Source organism: Armigeres subalbatus, chromosome 1 (assembly GCF_024139115.2).
Source record: "Armigeres subalbatus isolate Guangzhou_Male chromosome 1, GZ_Asu_2, whole genome shotgun sequence".
Taxonomy (NCBI): Eukaryota; Metazoa; Arthropoda; class Insecta; order Diptera; family Culicidae; genus Armigeres; species Armigeres subalbatus.
The window spans coordinates 58,097,145-58,121,658 of NC_085139.1; the positions used below are offsets into that span (position 1 = coordinate 58,097,145).

The following is a 24,514-nucleotide window of genomic DNA, read 5'->3' on the forward strand; positions in this document are numbered from 1 at the left end:
GCGTCATACAAACAGTTTTGGTCTAAATGCACAATAATAGTGATCAAAGTGATTCTGTATTGGAGTGTATGGATGTTACTTTCATCGACAATTTTAATAATTCCTGTTTACTGAATGTCTCGATAAAAAACAATTAGACACTAATGGAAATCGGCAGGGGATTTTCGACAGCTATTCCAAATTTCAACCCACCGTTATGTAAAAGGTTTAATCAATTGTTTGTGATAATAGTACCAGGGCAAAAATGTGTGGTGAGATTGAAATTACGAAAAACTGAAATAAGACAAACCCTAAAACAGCAATTCTTGGCGAAATCCGCTTTTCATCACATAACAATTTAAAGTTCTGTATGTCTACACCTGTAATCCTAACTGAAAGCTTTACTCCTCGTAAGGCACGTTTTATCTCATTTGGAGAATTAAACTCAAATTCATAGTTTCATTTGGAGAATTCAACTTAAAAGTGACAGTTCGAAAATAAAAAAAATCACCCGATCATAAGAATAGCTGGTGCTACCCAGCAATTCCAATGAAAAATGATTCGATATCTGTCAAAAGTAATCATGCTCTGCGAGCAGGGTTATTCGATAATTATTGAAATGTCACTTTTAAGTTTAATTTCAGTTTAATTCTCCAAACCCTAATAAAAGAAATTAAAGTGAAATTAGAAATAAAACGCCAAAGTCAATTATTAAAACAATATAAATGCTATTAATTTGATGATTGACATATGATTTACTTTTATAAATTACTCAACTATCTCTTAAAATTAATCACTGAGTACCATTCCTTTACTCCGCAAATCCTTCTTCGCTTCCTTGATCTGTTCCAGAAGTTCCTTAGCTGCTTCCTCACAATTGTTGAAGGTAAACGTTCGGTACAATACAACGGTGGCAGAGTAAAGCTGGAATTAAAGTTTTTTTTTTACAGGTAAACATCTCATGTCAACAACTGTTATTCATATCGGTTTCCATTCATAGCAAGGAAAGTGTTCGTTTATATAATACACTTCTAGTGCTTAATATCATAAGAGTGTAAGTGCATCAATTTTTCCTTTCGGTAACAACTCAGCTCGATTCAGCAAACTGCCGCATTTCTCTACATTGATACACCCTACCAGCGCGCTGCAGCATATGTTAGATTTTCTTGCAATTCTGTAAAAGAACCTACTAAAAACTAAAATCTATATAAGAACTGGGGATATGCGAAATTGATAGATTATTTTTATAACACAAATATTGTACAAGATCTACAATTTTGCAAACTTTTCTTACAATACCTATTCAAGAAGCTCAAATCTCTGGTATAAGGATCTAACAAATTTGCCTATGTACTTAGGTATTGGCATACTGGAGGTAAGATTTTTGTAAGTTATTATACAGAGTTGTAATGAATTCTAACATTCATGGTTGAGAGTAATAAGAGAGCATCAACTCAAAAAAATCATCAATGCAGTTACCTCGTTATGGTACTAAGCGCAAGACATATTAGTTTGAGTATTACTTACTCCAAAAATCACCAACAGAATCAGCGGAGAGAGTTGAATCTCGAACATATACTGGTCGAAAACCTGATGCTGCACCTGACGACACACGATGGCAAAGTACACTCCAAAGAACGCGACGGCCGCCGCTAACCACTCCATCAGCTTGGTCATTTTAATCAAATTAAGGATCAAAATCCACTACCTAAGCACCGTAAATCCTATTTCGATGAAGCCGGTTCAACTACGAAGCGATGCGAACCGAGGGACCTCAAGTTTGTTTGTTTTGATTAATTACACGGTGTCACTGTTGACGTGGTGGTTGTCAAGCGAACAGAAACGGGGAAACAAGTTTCATGAGACGACCGCTAGGTGCACCGCACACTCGAGTGTTCGTATGTAGATGTCAGCACAGGCACTTATGGTGCGTTCATTCTTTTATGGCAAGACAATTTGGCGCGAAATCTTTGTGAAAATAAAATAATGCAACATGCTAGACGCTGGCTTGAGATTTCCAATTAGAAATTAGATTCAATAGAACGGAATAACCAAACTATTCAGCTGACAAAAAACTTGACAAAAATCACTAGTAACAACAAAATGAACTCATCTGGGGAATTATTTTAGATGATTGTAATTGTAATGATAGAATTCGAACTTGACGTCAAATGAGCATAATTCGACTAATATGACTTGCGAACTGCGAACACGAACGAAGCTCTAGGTTCTTCCCGAAAAATCTAAAGGCCTACCGTTTCCTCAAATTTGATAACAGTCAGCCATGGTCCTCGAAATGGAAGACAAGCATCTTCGAAGCAGCTAGAAGAGACTATCCTTCGACAATGTAGCAACTCCGTTTCCGGTTCATTTGCCGCCTGAAGAAATTTAAATAGCTTTCTATCGATATGGAAAATTAATTGTTGAAATCGAATCAAAAGCTTAAGGTAATTACGTTGAATTGAGTCGACTCATAAATATAACACTTTGGCCAGGTCACACCAAATACAGTTTTGCTGCCGATCCGTGATGGTTAAAACGCCAGTGTTCGGAATATGAAACAATACGGGATGGGGTTCGTCGACTCACGGCGCTTAAGTCTCTTTACAATTTGATACTAAGTTCGAAGGAGACGCACGGTTGAGATTATTTCGATTACTTGCTTTTTTTATTGCCATAACTTGATGAATTGGAATTTGTCCAGAACCAAAATCTGTCCGTCTTATGGATTATAATCCCTCACAAACGAGGGGTTTATTGCAATATGATGTGAATAAATAAAAATCAAATCTATTTTTTATTTATCAAATGTGTTGAATAACGTTCAAATTATATGATCCGTTTATCAAGGAAATCTTTGAGCTATTTGTAATGCTACTCGAGCTATCCATTTTATTAAACATATTTAATAACATATTTAGTCACAAAAAAAAATCTGTAGGAATTTAGGTCCTTTGATTTGAGCATGTGCATAAAAGACCGCCCACGGTTGCTATCGTAGGGGTCCGGAATCCATACAGCACCGAAATCCGTATGCCACGTGAGATATTAATGAATTATTGGCAGTGGCTGATTTTCTACCCGCCGCTGCTACATCTAATGCGCAAATAGCCAGCATGAGTTAACCGCCAGAAATTTGTATGGCGAAAGACATATAACGCGGGTTTTCTCAAAATCAGGAACTTTTCATTAAAAGCTATTTGGTTGTGTAGGAAGGTATCCGCTAATACGCCTACCAAATATTTTTTTGATGAAGGTGCTTAATTTTGAGAAATCGAACCATAGATACCTACCTTTCGCCATACAGATTTCAGAAAGTTAACTCCTAGTGTGCCGCTGTAAGCCCGCTCAAAGTGGGCGATTCATTAAATAAGTTATCTTAACCTATGTTCATATCGTTCATATACTTGAGCGTAAGCTTTTTGGCCATTTGATGTAAAAGTAGGCTTTGAAATTAAAACAACGCAAATCAACAACAAAACACTACCCAGCAAACATGTTGACACATATGTTGACCATAATTGTACCAAAACTGACTGTGTTCGAATAACAAATCGCTATCAATAAAGTATTTATTTATTTATCATCAGACTAAGGCCGGAGTGGCCTGTGCTGCACATAAAAGACTTCTCCATTCAGCTCGGTTCATGGCTGCATTTCGCCAACCACGCAGTCTGCGGAGGGTCCGCAAGTCGTCCTCCACCTGATCGATCCACCTTGCCCGCTGTGCACCTCGCCTTCTTGTTCCCGTCGGATCGTTGTCGAGAACCATTTTCACCGGATTACTGTCCGACATTCTGGCTACGTGCCCGGCCCACCGCAGTCTTCCGATTTTCGCGGTGTGAACGATGGATGGTTCTCCCAACAGCTGATGCAACTCGTGGTTCATTCGCCTCCTCCACGTACCGTCCGCCATCTGCACCCCACCATAGATGGTACGCAACACTTTCCTTTCGAAAACTCCCAGTGCGCGTTGGTCCTCCACGAGCATCGTCCAGGTCTCGTGTCCGTAGAGAACTACCGGTCTTATAAGCGTTTTGTAGATAGTCAGTTTGGTACGGCGGCGAACTCTATTCGATCGGAGCGTCTTGCGGAGTCCAAAGTACGTACGATTTCCAGCCACTATGCGTCTCCGAATTTCTCTGCTGGTATCGTTATCGGCGGTCACCAGTGAGCCCAAGTACACGAATTCTTCTACCACCTCGATTTCGTGACCACCGATAGAAACTCGTGGTGGGTGGCTCATTGACCTCTCTTGAGCCTCTTCCTATCATGTACTTCGTCTTCGACGTGTTGATGACTAGTCCAATCCGTTTAGCTTCGCTTTTCAGTCTGATGTAGGCTTCCTCCATCCTCTCAAAGTTACGTGCCATGATATCAATGTCGTCGGCGAAACCAAATAACTGGACGGACTTCGTGAAAATCGTACCACTCGTGTCAATCCCTGCCCTTCGTATTACTCCCTCCAAAGCGATGTTGAATAGCAGACACGAAAGACCATCACCTTGCCGTAACCCTCTACGGGTTTCGAAGGGACTCGAGAATGCCCTGAAACTCGAACTACGCACATCACCCGATCCATCGTCGCCTTGATCAACCGTATCAGTTTATTCGGAAATCCGTTTTCGTGCATAAGCTGCCATAGCTGGTCCCGATCGATTGTATCATATGCGGCTTTGAAGTCGATAAATAGATGATGTGTGGGCACGTTGTATTCGCGGCATTTCTGCAATACCTGACGTATGGCGAACACCTGGTCTGTGGTAGAGCGTTCACCCATAAATCCCGCCTGGTACTGCCCCACGAACTCTCTTGCAATTGGTGTTAGTCGACGGCATAAAATTTGGGAGAGTACCTTGTAGGCGGCGTTCAGCAATGTGATTGCGCGGTAGTTGCTACAATCCAGCTTATCGCCCTTTTTGTAGATGGGACACACGACACCTTCCATCCACTCCTGCGGCAGAACCTCATCCTCCCAAACCTTGGTAATCACCCAGTGCAGCGCTCTAGCCAGTGCTTCACCACCGTGTTTAAACAGCTCTCCTGGTAGTTGGTCAACTCCAGGGGCTTTGTTGTTTTTCAATTATTTCAATTTCAATTATCAATAAAGTAACTCTTCTCCATTCGGCTAGGTCCATGGCTACACGTCGCCAACCACGCAGTCTACGGAGGGTCCGCAAGTCATCTTCCACCTGATCGATCCACCTAGCCCTGTACCTAGCCCTCGCCACCGCACCGCCACCACCGCAGTCGTCCGATTTTTGCGATGTGAACGATGGATGGTTCTCCCAGCAGCTCATGCAACTCGTGGTTCATTCGCCTCTTCCACTATCGTCCGCCATCTGCAGCCCACCATAAATTGTACGCAACTTTTTCCTTTCGAAAACTCCCAGTGGGCGTTGGTCCTCCACGAGCATCGTCCAGGTCTTGTGTCCGTAGAGGACTATCGGTCTAATGAGCGTTTTGTAGATTGTCATTTTGGAACGGCTGCAAACTCTATTCGATCGGAGCGTCTTGCGGAGGCCAAAGCACAAACGATTTCCAGCCACTATACGTCACCGAATTTCTCTGCTGGTATCATTTTCGGCAGTCACCAGTGAGCCCAGGTACACAAATTCTTCTACCACCTCGATGTCATCACCACCGATGCAAACTCGCGGTGGGTGGCTCACATTGTCTTCTCTGGAACCTCTTCCTATCATGTACTTAGTCTTCGACGTGTTGATGACAAGTCCAATCCGCTTGGAATCCCTATTCAGTCTGATGTAGGTTTCCTCCTTGTGGGCAGCAGGGACTATGTCCAAGGGCTTGACGATCCCTCCCCAGGCCATCTGCGAGTTGTGGTGCCTGCCTAGGATGTGGTGGGGTTTGATAGTAGGTTTGTTAAACCTCTATAAAAAGCTGCAAGTATCCGCAAGTAGGCTTCGCCAAAGCGACCGTGTGGCTCAAAGCGCACAAGCCTAAGTCCTGGTGTCAGGTGGGACGCTAAACAGCTCTGACACGACGCCCCTCCAACGAGACAGGAGGCCCAATAAGCCGCCTTTAAAAGCAACCATTACGAACGACATAGTAGATAATACGACTCGATACAATCGGCAACGACCTAGGGGACGAATAAAGGATCACGATTGGAAGCTTGGAACATGGAACTGCAAGTCGCTAGGCTTCGCAGGTTGCGATAGGATAATCTACGATGAATTACATCCCCCAATTTCGACGTCGTAGTGCTGCAGGAAATCTGCTGGACAGGACAGAAAGTGTGGAAAAGCGGGCATCGAGAGGCTACATTCTACCAAAGCTGTGGCACCACCAACGAGCTGGGAACCGGCTTCATAGTGCTGGGAAAGATGCGCCAACGCGTGATTGGGTGGCAGCCAATCAACGCAAGGATGTGCAAGCTGAAGATAAAAGGCCGATTTTTTTAATTATAGCATCATCAACGTGCACAGCCCACACGAAAGGAGACCCGACAACGAGAAAGAAGCGTTCTATGCACAGCTGGAGCAGACATACGATGGATGCCCACTGCGGGACGTCAAAATCGTCATCGGTGACATGAACGCTCAGGTAGGAAGGGAGGAAATGTATAGATCGGTCATCGGATCAGACAGTCTGCATACCGTATCGAACGACAACGGCCAACGACGCATAAACTTTGCAGCCTCCCGCGGTATGGTAGTCCGAAGCACTTTCTTCCCCGCAAGAATATCCACAAGGCTACATGGAAATCACCTAATCAAGTAACGGAAAACCAAATCGACCACGTTCTAATCGACGGCAAATTCTTCTCCGACATCACGAACGTATGCACTTACCACAGTGCGAATATTGAATTCGACCACTACCTCGCTGCAGTATGTCTGCGCTCAAAACTATCGACGGTGTACAACACGCGTCAGAGTCGTCTGCCGCGGCTAAACATTGGGCGGCTACAAGACGGTAGACTATGCGCAGCAGCTGGATATGGCACTCACAACGGAAGAGCAGCTAGGCGCAGCGTCTCTTGAAGATGGCTGGAGATATATTCGATCCGCCATTGGAAGCACCGCAACCGCTGCACTGGTGCCCCCGGATCAGAGAAACTGGCATGACGGGTAATGTGAGCAGTTAGTTGATAAGAAGAATGCAGCATGGGCGAGATTGCTGCAACACCCCACGAGGGCAAACGAAGCACGATACAAACGGGCGCGGAGCAGACAGAACTCGATTTTTCGGATGAAAAAGCGCCAGCATGAAGATCGAGACCGTGAAGAGACGGAGGAACTGTACCGCGCTGATAATGCACGAAAGTTCTATGAGAAGTTAAACCGCTCACGCAAGGGCCACGTGCCACAGCCCAATATGTGTAAGGACATAAACGGGAACCTTCTTACAAACGACCGTAAGGTGATCCAAAGGTGGCGGCAGCACTACGAAGAGCACGTGAATGGCGATGTGGCAGACCACGGTGGCGATATGGTAATGAACCTAGGAGCACGCGCGTAGGACATGCGACTTCCGGCTCCGAATCTCCAGGAAATCCAGGAGGAGATCGGCCGGCTGAAAAACAACAAAGCTCCTGGAGTTGACCAACTACCAGGAGAGCTGTTTAAACACGGTTGTGAGGCACTGGCTAGAGCGCTGCACTGGGTGATTACCAAGGTTTGGGAGGATGATGTTCTGCCGCAGGGGTGGATGGAAGGTGTCGTATGTCCCATCTACAAAAAGGGCGATAAGCTGGATTGTAGCTGAACGCCGCCTACAAGGTACTCTCCCAAATTTTATGCCGCCGACTAACACCAATTGCAAGAGAGTTCGTGGGGCAGTATCAGGCGGGATTTATTGGTGAACGCTCTACCACAGATCAGGTGTTCACCGTACGTCAGGTATTACAGAAATGCCGCGAATACAACGTACCCACACATCATCTATTCATCGACTTCAAAGCCGCATATGATACAATCGATCGGGACCAGCTATGGCAGCTAATGCACGAAAACGGATTTCCGGATAAACTGATACGGTTGATCAAGGCGACGATGGATCGGGTGATGTGCGTAGTTCGAGTTTCAGGGGCATTCTCGATTCCCTTCGAAAAGCGCAGAGGGTTACGGCAAGGTATAAGGTCTTTCGTGTCTGCTATTCAACATCGCTTTGGAGGGAGATAACGATACCAGCAGAGAAATTCGGAGACGCATCATGGCAGGGAATCGTACGTACTTTGGACTCCGCAAAACGCTTCGATCGAATAGAGTTCGCCGCCGTACCAATCTGACTATTTACAAAACGCTTTTTAAACTGGTAGTTCTCTACGAACACGAGACCTGGACGATGCTCGTGGAGGACCAACGCGCACTGGAAGTTTTCGAAAGGAAAGTGCTGCGTACCATTTGTGGTGGGGTGCAGATGGCGGACGGTACGTGGAGGAGACGAATGTACCACGAGTTGCATCAGCTGTTGGGAGAACCATCCATCGGTCACACCACAAAATTTGGAAGACTGTGGTGGGGCGGGCACGTAGCCAGAATGTCGGAGTAATCCGGTGAAAATGGTTCTCGACAACGATCCGACAGTAACAAGAAGGCGAGGTGCTCAGCGAGCAAGGTGGATCGATCAGGTGGAGTACGATTTGCGGACCATCCGCAGCCTGCGTGGTTGGCGAAGTGCAGCCATGGACCGATCCGAATGAAGATGACTTGTATGTATTGCTCAGGCCACTACGGACTTAGTCTGGTAATAAAAAAGGTTTCCTCCATCTTCTCAAAGTTACGTGCCATAATATCTATGTCGTCGGCTAAACCAAGCTGGACGGACTTATTGAAAATTGTACCACTGTTAATCCCTGTTCTTCGTATTACCCCCTCCAAAACGATTTTGAATAGTAGACACGAAAGACCATCACCTTGCCGTAGCCCTCTGCGCGTTTCAAAGGGACTCGAGAATGCCCTCGAAACTACGCACGCCCGATCCATCGTCGCCTTGATCAACCATATCGGTTTATCCGGAAATCCGTTTTCGTGCATTAGCTGCCATAGCTGGTCCCGATCGATGGTATCATATGTGACTTTGCAGTCGATGAATAGATGATGCGTGGCCACGTTTTATTCCCGGCATTTTTGCAGTACTTGGCGAATGGCGAACACCTGGTCCATGGAGGAGTGTTCGCCCATAAAACCCGCCTGGAACTGCCCCAAGAACTATCTTGCAATTGGTGCTAGTCATCGGCATAAAATTTGGGAGACAACCTTGCTATCTGTCAGACTGTGCGTGAAACATGGCCGCCAATCACCCTTTCTTGTTCATAATTGAAACAGATTTTACTATCGTAATTATAATGAATGATTTGATTATCGGTTTTATCGGTCAGTTCTACTCAAAGTATGAGGGAGTAGATAAATGAAAGCTAATTGAAAATCAACAGATTGAAAGCCGTTTGCTAGGGTGCGAACAAGTATTAAACGATAGAGTGGGAAAGGGAGAAAGGAAGACCATCTATATAACAGCACACAATCGAAGCATGAATCTTCTTGCCTAACGTCCTGGTTGTGGACGGCTTGGTTAGCGGTATGGAAACCACCGTGCCAAACCAGGCAAAAAGATCTCCCATGTGCTGTTCTGTTTTACATTTAATTCTATCGATCGGCAGCTTTATGTGGAATTCGCACTATCACTCATGGGGGTATGTCGTTGCCTGGATCTTTTTGCCTAAGTATTTTTTCAAAAAATCTAAGTTTTTCTTTCCCTTCTGGATTTCTTCTCCAAGAGTTCTTAAGATTTCCTCCTCCCAGGCATTTCATTGTAGGGAATTCTTCCTTAAAAGGTTCTTGGAAACTGTTCCCTCCCACTCATGAATAATGCTGGGAATTTTTTCGTCTCGAATTCTGGGAAATCAATTCTTTACGAACCCCGGGTTATTCCTCTGGAGAATTCCTCCTCTGAAGAATTCCACCTCAAGAAATTTGGGGTAATTCTACCTCAGGAAATATTTCTACATGAATTCTGGAGATTTGCTCCTTCCAGAATTCTGGTCAATTCCTCCACAAGTAGTTCAGGGGAATATCTTCCCCACAAAATTTGAGGAGACACATCCCCAGGAGCTCTTAGGAGTTCTTCTTTTGTTGAAAGCTCATCCATGACTCCTTTTTCATTTCCGTCTACCGCGGAGTATCGAACTCTAACAGGTACTTTAATACCTCTATGAGAATTTTTAATTCTTCGTACACCTTTCTTCGTTTAAAATGTTCAAGAATCTCGAACTTGACACATTAAATCAAAATAATCTAGGACCCGAACTTGAAATGATTAATAAAATATTCCACTATCTGTAAGTACGACCATTATTTATCAAATCGTTTCTCACCCATTCAAGGCAGTGGCGTAGCCAGAAAATTAATCTGGGGGGGGATTTCAGTTTTATTTTTTATTTGAGAAGGTTCGAAAAAAAAATTTCAAAATGTCCAAAACTACCCCCGTGGCTACACCACTGATTCAAGGATTTCGGTTAAAAGATTTTTTCTTACTTCACGTAATTCGTTGTACTTATATTCAATAACGACTCGAAACACACATACACAGATCGAACTTACAAACTATACCTTCTCACCTCTCCCTTCCCCTTCTAAAATCTAACGGAGCCGACACGTTCGGGACCCGTCCAGCAGTTCGGGAATCTGTATCGCCTGCACCCGGAAGTTGGTCTCGTTCATGTTCAACGTGCCGGTCATGATCTTCTGAAACCGGCAGGTCATCACCCACAATTCTTCGATTCCTTTCCGGTTGCGTACGATTTTCACGCCACTGGGAAACTGCAACGTATCCTGGTTTTGCGACACGATCTTGAAGTTGTTCGGATTGTAGTTCGTGGTGGAGTCCCAGCAGGCGATCGCCATCTGGTTCAGCAATCCGAAGAACAAATTTCCATTGCTGTCCATCGCTTCGGCGGCAGATTGCGTCGTTCGGCGACCGATCGACCGAAAGGCTCGGGGCATTGCGCCGACGTCTTCCGCCCACATCGTGTCGTTGTGCAGCACCGAAGTGCGGACAGCGTTCTCGGAAATTGAAGCAAGCGCGTGGAAGAATAGCAACCGGTCGCTCAGGACAGTGGGCCGTTTATTGGCGACACCGTACGCCGAGTTGAATGTGAAATCCGACGGAGCTTTCGGACTAAGGGCCATACTGATCATGCCGTCCATCAGGTCGAAGCTCTCGTTTGCAATGGTGAACGTGCCGTGATCCGGATTTGGGTTCATTAGTTTGTTGGTGACGCGCCAGGATTTTCCGCGGGCCATGTCGTACACGATAAGACCTGATCCAGTCACGTCCGCGGCGTAGATCATGGTATTAGAGCAGGTTCCAGATGGAGGTGGATCACGTACGTCTACAAGCTGGTTGAATAAAATTTGGTTATATTAGTGAAACTAATTATGTTAGATGCGTTGAAGGATACTTACAATGCTGACAAGAAGCGAAACATCACACATCAGCTGATTAGCGGGGATCTGATACTGGTGTATGATCTGATCGGTCCGAAGATCGAACGCTACTATTTTCGGCAAACAGATTCTGCGATCACCAATTTTACCGGTATCTACAACCCAGAGGCGATTGCACTCATCGATCTGTAATGATGTTAAGGACTCTCATGATATAATATTTTTTTAAAACATAAAATACCTACCGTAGTTCTAAACACCGATACGATTCCTTGACATCGACCATCTTCTGGTGTTGCCTGAATAGCTGCATTTGGATATGGCTCAATCAGGGGTCCTGACGCACCCTGTTGCTGGGAGATTGTGCCCAAAGTAGCGGGAATGCCTTCAATGAAGCGTGGAACGGTTATAAAAACCCGTGATCGAATAGAATCTGAAATCCAAGAAATACTTTAGATTAGTTACAGACTGCCAGAATGTGAACCAAACTAAGATCCTACTGCTATTATAATCAACATCCATATCCAGAGGAATGCAATTCGCATGAATGAATCGTTTAGAAGCCAGAGCTTCTTCTCGTTCCCTCGGCGAGGAGAAAACGAAATCCAGAGAGTTCCACTGAGTCACCCATCGTAGCTGTTTGCCATAGGTCGTCGTCTGCTGGGCGTTGATACTCACCATGCAGGCCCCGACCACCAACAGAACACCCCAACTCGCCGTCCGAACGATCATGCTTGTTGCTTTGCGCTAGAAGACAAGACAAACAAACGAAATAAAACAAATTGCGGTGTAACATGCAAAACAATTAGATAATTGAAATGTTTCGCGATCCATTGAGGGGTGCGGCCGGCTTTCAGGCTGATGAGTGGGCTATTTACGTTGTTGGTGCTGCACACTGGTTCAGAGGCCCCCAAAACGTGCGTTTTTTAGTTATTTTAGTAACAATCTCCATCAAGACGAAACAGCCACATTTAAGACAAATGGATGTCATTTGTCGAGATTGTAACCATGCAATAAATAACTAATCATGTTAGCCACTTTTTAATTGTTACGTAACAGTTGTATTGAAAAACGTACATTAAGGACTATTTTAAGTTGATTCAAAACAATAGTGGAACACGACGGAACAAAACAAAACATTGTGCATTCGGTAGCTTAAAACCGAATCTTTCAGATGGTGGCTGTTTGGCTTGCCACCTCTTGCCGCTTTTCATGGTGTGTTGATGTGAAAATTGACTATTTTTTCTAAAAATTCCTTAATAACTTTGACAGGTTTCAAGATAGATCAAAGTAGTCTTCTAGACAAACATGTTTTTTGTCATTATGCACAACTTTCTAGAATAACCCATAGTGCAAAAATCATTTCCAAAAAAGTTATGCTCAAAATATGATTTTTGGGGGTCATTCATACAAAAAGTGCTCTAATTCCTTACAAAACCATTTGTCCAATATTGTGTCTTTAGAAAAGATGTTCCAATTTACATTCTTTAAAACATTGCAGAGAACAACCACTGCTTTTGTACATCTGCGTAAATTTTTTGTTTCATACCGCCCTTCAAGGTGGATAGATCATTGATATTTTTTTATCAAAAGAAAGCCCAAATAATATCCTTCAACTCTTCTGAAGACATCATGACTCTAAAATGTAGTTTTCAGGTCGAAAACTAAAAAACGCACGTTTTGGGGGCGTCTGAACCAGTGTGTGCTGATGGTAGGATCACCGCCGCCACCGCGGAGAGACCAAACGAAATAGAGACATTAGGCCAATTTCGCGAACCGTGACCACATATAATGATAGGAGCCACACGAGTGATAGAAGCAACAAAAAAGTTCTATGTTGATTCGAAGTTTATTACCATCACCATGGCTCGAGTATTTTTGATGGAGGAACGTCGCGGCTTGATCTCGTAGCCTCTTCATCGCACCATGTGTCACAACTTAGCTGATAGTAATTTTGAATTGTCATAGCATTAGAATGGAGAAGACAAGTTTAATAGCTTAAGATTAGAATTGACGTTCCATTGAGAATACATCATCTATACGTCGTCATCAAAATTCAACATTGAGTAGCAGTTGTTTACGGTTCCTTGAACATTTCGCACTATGTTGTACCTAGTTGGTGAAAAGGTTTAGATCATTTGTGTAGAGGTCATTTTCATTCATTACCACCTAAAGTGATTTAATGAAAAATGCAGACAACGACTTATTTTAATTGCCGTTTTGATTTATAAAGGCAATAGTAGTAGGAAAAATTATGAAAAAAATACTGGGATTGAGCCCAAGACCTCGTACCAATGAATCAGAATGGGTAACCACTATAGGAAGGCAAGCCCACCACGAAGAAGACTGATACAGATATGATGGTAAAAAATCACTGGGACGCTGAACGTCTGATGTCGTCTAGCTAGAGGATGGGTCAATCCTCCGACTGAGTTTTTATAGCGATTGTTGAGTTTTCACGCAACAGGAATCGAATAAATAACATCATGACATGGCAAAACAGCAAAGATTCGGCGCACCGCTTTGCTTTGATAGACTCAATTCACAGAACATCGATAAGAAATTCAAATAAAACACATTGGCGGTCAGAATGGGCTGTGATCATGACTTGCAAGATGGTATACGGTTGCATAATTGCTGATTGGAATGCTGTCAGGCTCCGACCCAGGCCAATTCTTACCCTTTATCTCGGGTATGATTGAATGATTTGTAGTTCGTTATAACTCTATTGGCGAAGGGCCGGTCCTATAGTACCGTTGAAGCAGCCCGAGATTCTGGTGCGACCTTCATCAATAAAGCTTTCACTTATTGTATTTGCATAAAGTGAAACAAACCACCATCAATTGCAATGCACAGTAGGTGCATTTGTGCTTGGTGATTCAAAAACCGGGGCGTGGCTTCAATCAAGAATTGAAAGAATCGGAGAGAAAGGACCAATATTCTTTAGCTGAGTAAGCGATGTTATAATCTGTTAAATTGAATTGGATTTGGATTGGATTTAGATTGGATTTGGATTGGATTTGGATTGGATTTGGATTGGATTTGGATTGGATTTGGATTGGATTTGGATTGGATTTGGATTGGATTTGGATTGGATTTGGATTGGATTTGGATTGGATTTGGATTGGTTTGGATTGGTTTGGATTGATTTGGATTGGTTTGGATTGGTTTGATTGGTTTGGATTGGTTTGGATTGGTTTGGATTGGTTTGGATTGGTTTGGATTGGTTTGGATTGGTTTGGATTGGTTTGATTGGTTTGGATTGGATTTGGATTGGATTTGGATTGGATTTGGATTGGATTTGGATTGGATTTGGATTGGATTTGGATTGGATTTGGATTGGATTTGGATTGGATTTGGATTGGATTTGGATTGGATTTGGATTGGATTTGGATTTCCCAAACCAATCCATTTTCAGCGGACGTCCTGACGCGCTTTGTGGTTTTCCTAACCATTTTTTAAACCACAAATCGTTTTTCAAAGGTCGTCCTTACGCGCTTTGTGATTTTCCTAACCACAACCCGTTTTTTAGCGGTCTTCCAGACACGCTTTGAGATTTTCCTAACCACAACCAAATATTTCAGCGGTGTTCCATGCGCGCTTTCTAATTTTCCAAACCACAATCCGTTTTCCAGCGGACGTCACGACGCATTTTGTAATTTTCCAAACTAGAATCTGTTATCTAGCGGTCTTACGGATGCGCTTTGTGATTTTTAAAACCACAATCCGTTTTCCAGCGGCCTTCCAGACGCACTTTGTGATTTTTTAAATCAAACCACAACCATTTTCCAACGGTTTTCCAGACGCGCTTTCTGATTTTCCAAGCCACAATCCGTTTTCCAGCGGACGTCCCGCCGCGCTTTGTGATTTTCCTAACCACAATCCGTTTTCCAGCGATCTTCCAGACGCCCTTTGTGATTTTCCAAACCATGAGAGGCATTCAGCTCCGAGTTGTCTTATCTCATCTCAGGTCCAGCCGCACTTTGTTATTTTCTTAAACACAATCCAGTGTTTTCCAGTGGTCTTCCAGAAACGCTTTGGGGTCTTCAAGACGCGCTCAGTGATTTTTCAAACCACAATATTTTTTCAGCGTTCTTCCTTCTATTGTATATCCACAGCCAAGCACATGTGGAGATGTGCAGTAAAGCACATGTGGAGATTGGACAAATCAAGCATCCGAAAGATATTCAATTTGCAAAAAAGAGAGCTAACCGCGGTGGAGGTTGGTACTCGGATTCTGATGGCTTTTCCGCAAACGTGACCTTTAAGTGGTCTTGTTGTGTAGGGGTTATCACGCCTATCTATAGAGTAGGAGGTTGAGGGTTCGAGTCCCTCCAAGACACGTGGATTCTTTTTCGCAAATTTCATATCAATTTGTCCATTTCGGAACATATGCTGTGCATATGCACAGCCAAGATATTTAACAAATAAATAAACCGTTAAAAAAGTGAACGATGGAACATGTGTTGAGTGAGACGTCTGTTTCTCTGTGCATCAAATATTTTAATAATTAGCACATTAATTATTGAGTTGTATCACCTTTTGAAGTCAGCGTCGGGATCAAAAGAAGAACTTGGCATGTTCGCCAAAATGTGTGGCCCCAAATTCCCGGAACGAAATGTTATGACAGAAGCTCTCAGTGGGTGCACCGAGATCTGACAATAAAAGGCCGAGTCATGGCTTGCTGCGCACTAATTGACACGCTGAGATGTTAAGGACACTCCTCTTCCTCTTCTTCTTATTGGCATTACATTCCCACACTGGGACAGAGCCGCCTCGCTACTTAGTGTTCATTAAGCACTTCCACAGTTATTAACTGCGAGGTTTCTAAGCCAAGTTACCATTTTTACCATTTTGAGGCTGACATGATGATACTTTTATGCCCAGGGAAGTCGTGACAATTTCCAAACCGAAAATTGTCTAGACCGCCGCCGGGAATCGAACTCAGCCACCCCTAGCATGGTTTTGCTTTGTAGCCGCGTGTCTTACCGCATGGCTAAGGAGGACACTCCTCACGGAATCCAAATGTCAACTGTAATTCTTCACAGACAAAAATTAAGCAAGTTTAAAACAACCAAAAATTTGTTTGATATTCAACCTTCAATTTTGGTTGTTTTAAAGTCAGTATCTGTTTATTTCAAGCCTGCATATATGGTTGAAATAAATATTTTCTTGACTTAGTTTCAACCATCGTAATAACCTTGCTTCGACAAAAAATTTTGTTTGATTCAAACTAAGAAATCAATTATTTTCAAACATGCACAAGTATTGATTCAAACAAAATTCAGTTTCCTATCAGCAGTTTTGTCATAGCGTACTCAAATTGTGATTTCGGGTTGAACCAACGTATATGTTTAATTAAAAATAAACTGTTTTTTTGTGTGTGCGTATACCAACCTAAAACCTAGCCCAAAACAAACCAAAAAAAATAGTTTATATATTATTATATATTTATATATTTAGTTAGTTTCAACCATGTTGTACAGTTAAACCAAACTGGTTTTTTGTTTAGGCCACAATTAACCTATAATATTGGTTAAAACAAACTAAGATATGGTTGTTTTTACCATATTTTTTTCTCCGTGAATTATAATATCAGTTTTGCTGCGTCACAGCATGCGTGAAATAATAAAAATGACAGTTGTGCGTTACTTCCGTACCGAGTGGTGTGCCCTTGAAAACGCGAGTACTTTGGAATTTGGATTCCGTGAAGAGTGTTTAATGTAGTTTTAAATGAAGTCATTATCTGGTAAAATCTATGCAAAAGTGGATTTCAAATTTAAAAATTAATTTAGGTATGTCTGTAGACTTATGGAAATGAACAAAGCATGTAATTGGTCATACTTGAGTAATTGTTTAGACAGAACAAAAACAATTCGATATTTAACCTTAGTAAGATATTGGGGTCAATATGACCCAAAACGAAACTTCAAAGTAGAATAACTTTTACCTGATAATCCGATCGTTATGAAATTTCTTGACTTTTAATATTTTCTGGAGATGTAGCATCTGACATGAAAACAATATTTTAAGGTGCAACAGGAACGACCCCACAAAAAAAGTTACGAATAAGATGTTAGGGTCATATTGATCCAGAAATGTAAATGCTTATAAAACAGTCAAATTATAATCGAATTACAAAGTTTATATACCGTTCGAAAGATAAACTCATCAATTTTGTGGCTATGTGGTGATATGCTGGTTCTGGAGACAATGTCCACCGGGAAACGACTTCCACGGGGACCTTGTCGGTCATATAAGGGGAGCATAAAAATCGCTCCATATATACCTTTCAATCGTTAATTCTGCATAGATTATCTTAAAACTATAATGTATGGTCCATGAGAGGGCTTCCGGCGAAAGTGGTCACTCCTGGTACATGCAAGGTGCCCCTGGGGAACCCGCGGGAGGGGACATTTCCTTTTTATCACCAAAATATGCCGTGCGGCGGCTCTTTTGTCATGATTTTCTACCAAACAGATGGTTATGCGTTTGAAATCGATAAGTGACCACATTTACCACCCCTGGTAGATGCAAGGTGCCCCCGGGGAGCCCGAAGGAAAGGACATTTCCGTTTTAGCACCAAAATATGCCGTGCGCCGCTCTTTCGTCATGATTTTCCGCCAATCAGATGGTTATGCACTTGAAATCGATAATTGACCACATTGGCCACTCTTGGAGCCTATGAGGTGCCCTCGGGGAACCCTTAGAAGAGGAAATTTCCGTTTTATTTATCTGTGATTTCCTTTCAAATAGGTGCCCTAGAAACGGATTATCGACATATCGGCCACCCTTAGATCCTATGAGATGACCTAGAACCTGAAATCAAAACCTGAAACCTGAAATTTCCTGCTGAACGCAACTTATTGCAAGCCAATTGGATGAGCATAAGTTCCAGAAAAGTGATTTTCCAATGCAGGTGCTGAAATTAGTATTTTGGCCATAACTTCGGAGCCCATAGTCCGATCTGACCAATTTTCAATAGGAAACAATAGGGCAGGATTTTACGTCGAATGCTATTTAATGCAAGCAAATCGGTTGAGGAAAAGTTCCTAAAAAGTGAGTGAGATTTTGTGTGCACAAACACACACACAGACATCACGTCAATTCGTCAAACTGAGTCGATTGGTATGGGTATCCGGGCCTCATATAAAAAGTTCATTTTTGGAGCGAACATATAGCCTTATATAGGATTACTCATTCGGTAAGAACGGTAAGAACACGTAAATGATCCCTACTATTTGTTTCCAGGGAGAATCTTATAGATTCCACGAGCGGCCAATTGAGATGGTACACCAACCAGCGGATGGCAGATTTTAATACTGTCCTGTATATGAACCTTACAGAAACTGTATAACAGGGCTTGCAACCCAACTGAAGATGAGCAAACCACGCATGCCTCCTTCTCTTGCTTGCTTCACAAGCAGTCACTGGTAGTGAGGAAACAAATTCGGCAAGCAACACGAAGCTTCGATGCTCTTGTCACACATAAGCTACTGAATCATACATGTTCGTTGTTTGATCGCCTACCGAGGGAAGCGATTGTAACGAACTCTTGTGTTGATGTCACTCCTGCGTTGTGTTACGGGAGAAGATGAAACATAACAAAGCAAAACAATTCTGAATTTTGCAGCTGTTCTCAGGTTGTAGCGCTTGTCTCGCTTCTCTTTGAATAACATGTTTTTACGAAGGAATTTTGATCCACACGCGCATCAAAAACATGCGGTTATTTCTAAGGGTTAGAGAGTAATTGGGTATAACATATCTAATAGGGGAACGGTTCGGCACTTCATCCCATAGCACCTATTTCCATCCCATCAAAAACAAATCAATGAGAAGGAATTTGGTTTGTTTCTTATTTTTGTGATTTTTTTCAGCAGTAAGCACGCGTGTTAGCAAAAAGAAGCGACGAGATTGGTGCTGTATTTCTTTGTTTTGCGATGAGATGAATATATGTTCAGTGAGATGGAAAATGGAACAGTTCCCCTATATCTTGGAAGCGGTTAGATTTAGAAAGTAGTCGTTTTTTACAAAGTTCTTCGGAAGGTCAAAACCATTTTGTTGAAGATTAATTTAGTTTGGAATTCATTGTTCATGAGACTTTCTGCAAGATAGGATATCTCGGATCCATACAATTTAGCAAGTAGATGTACTCTACAAATATTTTTGGAAGATGATGTAGGATATCTCGGAATCTATTCAATTCAGAAAAAAAACGTCTTCTACAAAGTTGTTCACAAGTTTAAAACCATTATGTTAAAGATAAGCTTAGTTCAGGCAAGGTAGGATATCTCGGAATCTATTCAACTTGGAAAGTAGCCGTCTTCTACAAAGTTGTTCGGAAAGTCAAAACCATTATGTTGGAGATTAGTTTAGTTTGAAATTCGCTCACCCAAAGGCGCTAGTATACATAAGACTTTCAGCAAAGTAGAATATCTTAGAATCCATACAATTTAGCAAGTAGCTGTATTCTACAAATCTGTTTGGATGGTAAAAACCATTATGTTGAAGATTAGTTTAGTTCATAATTCATCCACTCAATGGCGCTAGTGTACCAGAAACTTTCGGCAAGGTAGGATATTTTGGAAGCTATTCAATCTAGAGAGAAGCCGTCATCTACAAAGTTGTTCGAAAGGTCAAAACCATCATGTTAAAGACTAGTTTAGTTCAGAATTGATCCACCGAACGGCGCTAGTGTACATGAGACCTTCGGCAAGGTAGGATATCTCGGAATCTATACAATTTGGCAAGTAACTGTATACTACAAATTTGTTTGGAAGGCAAAAACCATTATGTTGAAGATTAGTTCAGTTAAGAATTGATCCACAACTTTGTGGAATATCTCAAAATGTCGTGACCATCACCAGATGATCAGATATGAAAACAAAAACCACCACGCTTTTGAACGATGTTCTTTACTGACAATCACTGCAAGCGCATCGTGACATGTAGAAGCTGACACGTGAGTACCTTAGGTAAGCGTGACACCCAGATTCATAACCACAAGCTGAGAGCCATATAGAGCATCAGGTCGGTCAGCTGTCAAAAGTGCAGGTGAGCACCGTTATTAATTGATTTTGTTGTCGTTTGATTGGACTGACGTCGTTTTTAATTAATAAATCAGATAAACCAATAGTCAAATTAAGGGTTCATTTACAAATTACATAACGCTAAAATGGATCATTTTCAGCCCCCACCCACCCTCTCGTAACGTATTTTGTATGGAAGGGTTTTGAAATTTGTATGGGCCATATTTGTGAATGGCTCTATTAACTTAGTTAAACTAAGTTTTTACAAATTTGATCCAGACTATCTTTTGAAAAAGGCCTAATTTTTTTTTATTGATTTTCTCAAATGGATACAATCGAAAAACAACGCATCCTACAAAAAATGTTATATGGGTGACTATCGCAAAATCAGTCAAAGTTTCTAATAAATATATCGGAAACAATTCAAATTGTGCCACACAGTGAAAAAAAATCTGTTTTAAAAATTAAAACTCGATTTGCAAAAAAACGCCGTTTTTAATTTGAATGAAATTGTGCCTCACGATAGTTGATTATGTTCCCTACCAACCGTCCATACATCGCAAGCTTGACACTTTCAAGGGAAAAAAGTTTTCTAACAAAAAAATTTTCTTGCAGGAATTGATTTTTTTTTCAGTGTCAAGGAGTGTCAGTGGAATTAACATATACATACATACATACATTGAAACTTGCCTGATCAGGGGTTGAGGATCTCGGGATCGTTTTATGCGGACTTGTCTCTCAATTCCGTAGCTGAGGACTGTCATATCAAGGCCTGATGGTCCCTTTGCGGACCCGACATAGCGAACAAATACAAAAGTGGTGGAAACATTTTAACCTAGGGCTATGCTCTCAAATTAGGAACTACTGGCTCAGTTTTACGACCTCGTCTATTTTATTGTTGTAGGTAGGGAACATAATTTCCTATCTTGAGACACAATTGCATACAAATCAAAAAAAGCTTTTTTTCGCAAATCGAGTTTTAATTTTTAAAACTGATTTTTTCCAGTGTAGGGCTCAATTTGAATTGTTTCCTATATCTTTATTAGAAACTTTGACTGATTTTGCGATAGTCACCCATACAACATTTTTTTGTAGGATGCGTCGTTTTTTGATTGTATCCATTTGAAAAAATCAATAAAAAAAATTTGGAATTTTCAAAAGATAGACTAAATCAAAATTGGGAAAACTGTGTATGTACTTTTCTTTTTACAGCACCTCTTAAAATATTGCACAAAAAGTCAACATAAACAATAAGAACACTTAAATGTTCCCAAAAGTTCTATTTTGGCTTCATGCATTTTTATTACAGCAAAAATCCATTAATTTCCGCTAAGTGGATTATTCCATTGCTGACAAGCGTTGATTTCGAACCAAACACCGCATAGGTCAAGTGATCATCACGATAGTCAAGATGACACGGATATGACAACCACAACATCAGGAAAGTTTTCCTATCATTCATGCTGGTGATCACAGGCAGAAGAAGTGAAGACATGGTGAGTGACCACCCGCATAATAAAAAACAACATGTTATATGGTCAGAATCATTATTACGATGTAAGATATAGTTTCACAGTTTACGTTGCGGTTATCAAATATTTTTCGGTTGATTCAACCATAACTACTCGACATCATCACTAAATGTCAATATACATACATGTCAACATTTTATCATACTGTCGAGCGCAAATTTTGCACGCGAAAACGGCCGATATTTTAAGGTGACATAACTTAACAACCCATTCAACATACTGTTATTTGTCAAATAACCGTACCACAAACTGTTGAAACTTTACATGAGATTGTTCATTTACAGTTGTCAACAGTAAAGGATACTGTGGCCGAACGCACGGGAAAATATCCATTTACAGTTTGTAATTATACGGGCAAGCGCTAGTTGCTAAAATGTCACTTTCATGGTGATCGTTACACCAAGTATGTGAGATCCACATTGAGCATCACAATTGAGTACTTGACACATGACCTGGATTTTGTTATTGTCACGCTTTGCGTGACTTGAACGGTGACACTTTGCAGCACTGATCACAACTCTCTGAATATCACAGATTCTGAGATATCTAATTCAACTGGTTGTCTCATAGACGCTAGTGTCACCATGCGAATGAATTACGAAATAATGAGATATTCTCCGGGTTTAATCTTTCGAACAACTTTGTAGAACATCACAACTGTCCAAATTTCACAGACTCCGAGATATCTTATTCAACTGTTTGTCTCATAGACGATAGCGCCATCATGCGGATGAATTCCAAATTATTGAAATGTTGTTCACAACGGGTTTGATCTTTCGAACAACTTTGAAGAATATCACAACTCTCGAAATTTCACAGATTCCGAGATATCTTATTCAACTGGTTGTCTCACAACACAAGCCTACTAAATAAAAAATGACAAAATTTTCTATTGCAAAATAAAATAACCCATCTAATGGGTGGCTACTAAATGGCGGGAATGGAAAGAAAGGCTCGGGAAGAAAACTACAAAGAAGTGCAGCTCAATCTGATTTACGTTATTATAAAGAGTAATCCTTTGTATTTAAACTTAGATTAATGAATGGTAGTATATGATCCGTGGTCCGCTGTGCGGCGTAGTTTAATCTTGCATGACCGTTGGACTGATGCCATTTTCGGATGCTGCATCTTATCCTTCTGATGAGTTGCTTCGTGTCTTTGGTCTTCCAATCACGTTTATATATAATGGAGCTCAGTAGACCTAAAATACTTTAGCAGTTATCGAAACATTTTCACGCTTAATATTGTCCACCGTGTACTTTTCCCACGATCTTTGTTCGCTTAAAAGTACTGTACAATGTGTGCCACAGTACTTCCTGTTTTGATGGGATTTCTTATAACTGAAAATCGTGGAGTTGGAAAAAGTTTGTGGGAGACAATTTTCTGAATATTCTAAGGATTTATTCACATAAGGTATTATTTCTCTGAAAGCATTATTGTTCTCATAGAAAATAATTGAATTATTGAAATTCCCGTTTTTTAGTTCAAAATTTAGGTGCATTTCCTATGCTCCACCACTCTATTATTGCACGCTTCCAGCGTGCGAATTGGCGATTAAAGGTTGCATGAAGAAGAAGAAGTCGAAGGATGATATTTGGAAAATATTGCACGGGGAAGCATACGGAAAAATTTTTAAAACTCTTCTCAAAAATTCTAGAAGCGATTTAATTAAAAACGGAAAGCAGTGCGGGTTTGGATTTTTCTTATACTGTGTATCAAAAGTATGATATCATAAAATAAAATTTGAAATCGAAAAATTACGTTTATTATGCAGTAGAAGGAAAGTCCAACCCCGTACTGCTAACCGTTTTTAATTAAATTACTCTTAGAATTTTTGAAAAGAGTTTTAAAAAACTTTCCGTATGCTTCCCCGTGCAATATTTTTCAAATATCATCCTTCGACTTCTTCTTCTTCATGCAACCTTTAATCGTCAATTGTGAACGTATGTTGATTGTGTCTATTCACGTTTAAAGGTTGCATGAAGAAGAAGAAGTCGAAGGATGATATTAGAAAAATATTGCATGAGGAAGCATACGGAAAAATTTTTAAAACTCTTCTCAAAAATTCTAGAAGCGATTTAATTAAAAACGGAAAGCAGTACGGGGTTGGACTTTTCTTATACTGTGTATCAAGTATGATATCATAAAATAAAATTTGAAATCGAAGAATTGCGTTTATTATGCAGTAGAAGGATAGTCCAACCCCGTACTGCTAACCGATTATAATTAAATTGCTCCTAGAATTTTTGAGAAGAGTTTTAAAAAACTTCCCGTATGCTTCCCCATGCAATATTTTTCAAATATCATCCTTCGACTTCTTCTTCTTCATGCAACCTTTAATCGTCAATACGCTCTCTTACTACAGTACTGAACGAATTAAACATGTATCTCCTCAGTGCCATGTTGTAACATGAAGCAATCCTTCTCGGTCCCGACCCGTAGAAATGGAACTTCCGAGCAAAACAAACCAGTAAATAACGCCAGCAACACAAGCAAAGCGAGAGAGAAGCTTTGTCGCTAAATGATGTTGTGAGTAGGTTGCAACACCGAGCAACAATACTTC

At 41.4% G+C, this 24,514-nt stretch overlaps 2 protein-coding genes across 2 annotated transcripts in view; both read right to left on the bottom strand.

Moving 5' to 3' along the window:
- Positions 1-683: 683 nt before the first annotated feature.
- Positions 684-1,780, bottom strand: LOC134212055 (dolichol-phosphate mannosyltransferase subunit 3-like). The gene is made up of 2 exons (XM_062689972.1): positions 1,507-1,780; positions 684-903 (listed from the first exon to the last, which is right to left on the bottom strand). The coding sequence occupies exons 1-2, from the start codon at positions 1,654-1,656 to the stop codon at positions 769-771; spliced, it is 285 nt and encodes a 94-aa protein (XP_062545956.1). The 5' UTR covers positions 1,657-1,780; the 3' UTR covers positions 684-768.
- Positions 1,781-10,484: 8,704 nt separating this feature from the next.
- Positions 10,485-24,514, bottom strand: part of LOC134212713 (major royal jelly protein 1-like) — a 33,572-nt gene continuing 19,542 nt past the window's right edge. The window contains exons 2-5 of the mRNA XM_062691231.1: positions 11,891-12,137; positions 11,636-11,823; positions 11,409-11,576; positions 10,485-11,342 (exon numbers count right to left, since the gene is read on the bottom strand). Of these exons, the coding sequence (XP_062547215.1) occupies positions 10,584-11,342; positions 11,409-11,576; positions 11,636-11,823; positions 11,891-12,122 (1,347 nt within the window). The 5' untranslated portion in view covers positions 12,123-12,137 and the 3' untranslated portion in view covers positions 10,485-10,583. The remainder of the gene's footprint in view (positions 11,343-11,408; positions 11,577-11,635; positions 11,824-11,890; positions 12,138-24,514) is intronic.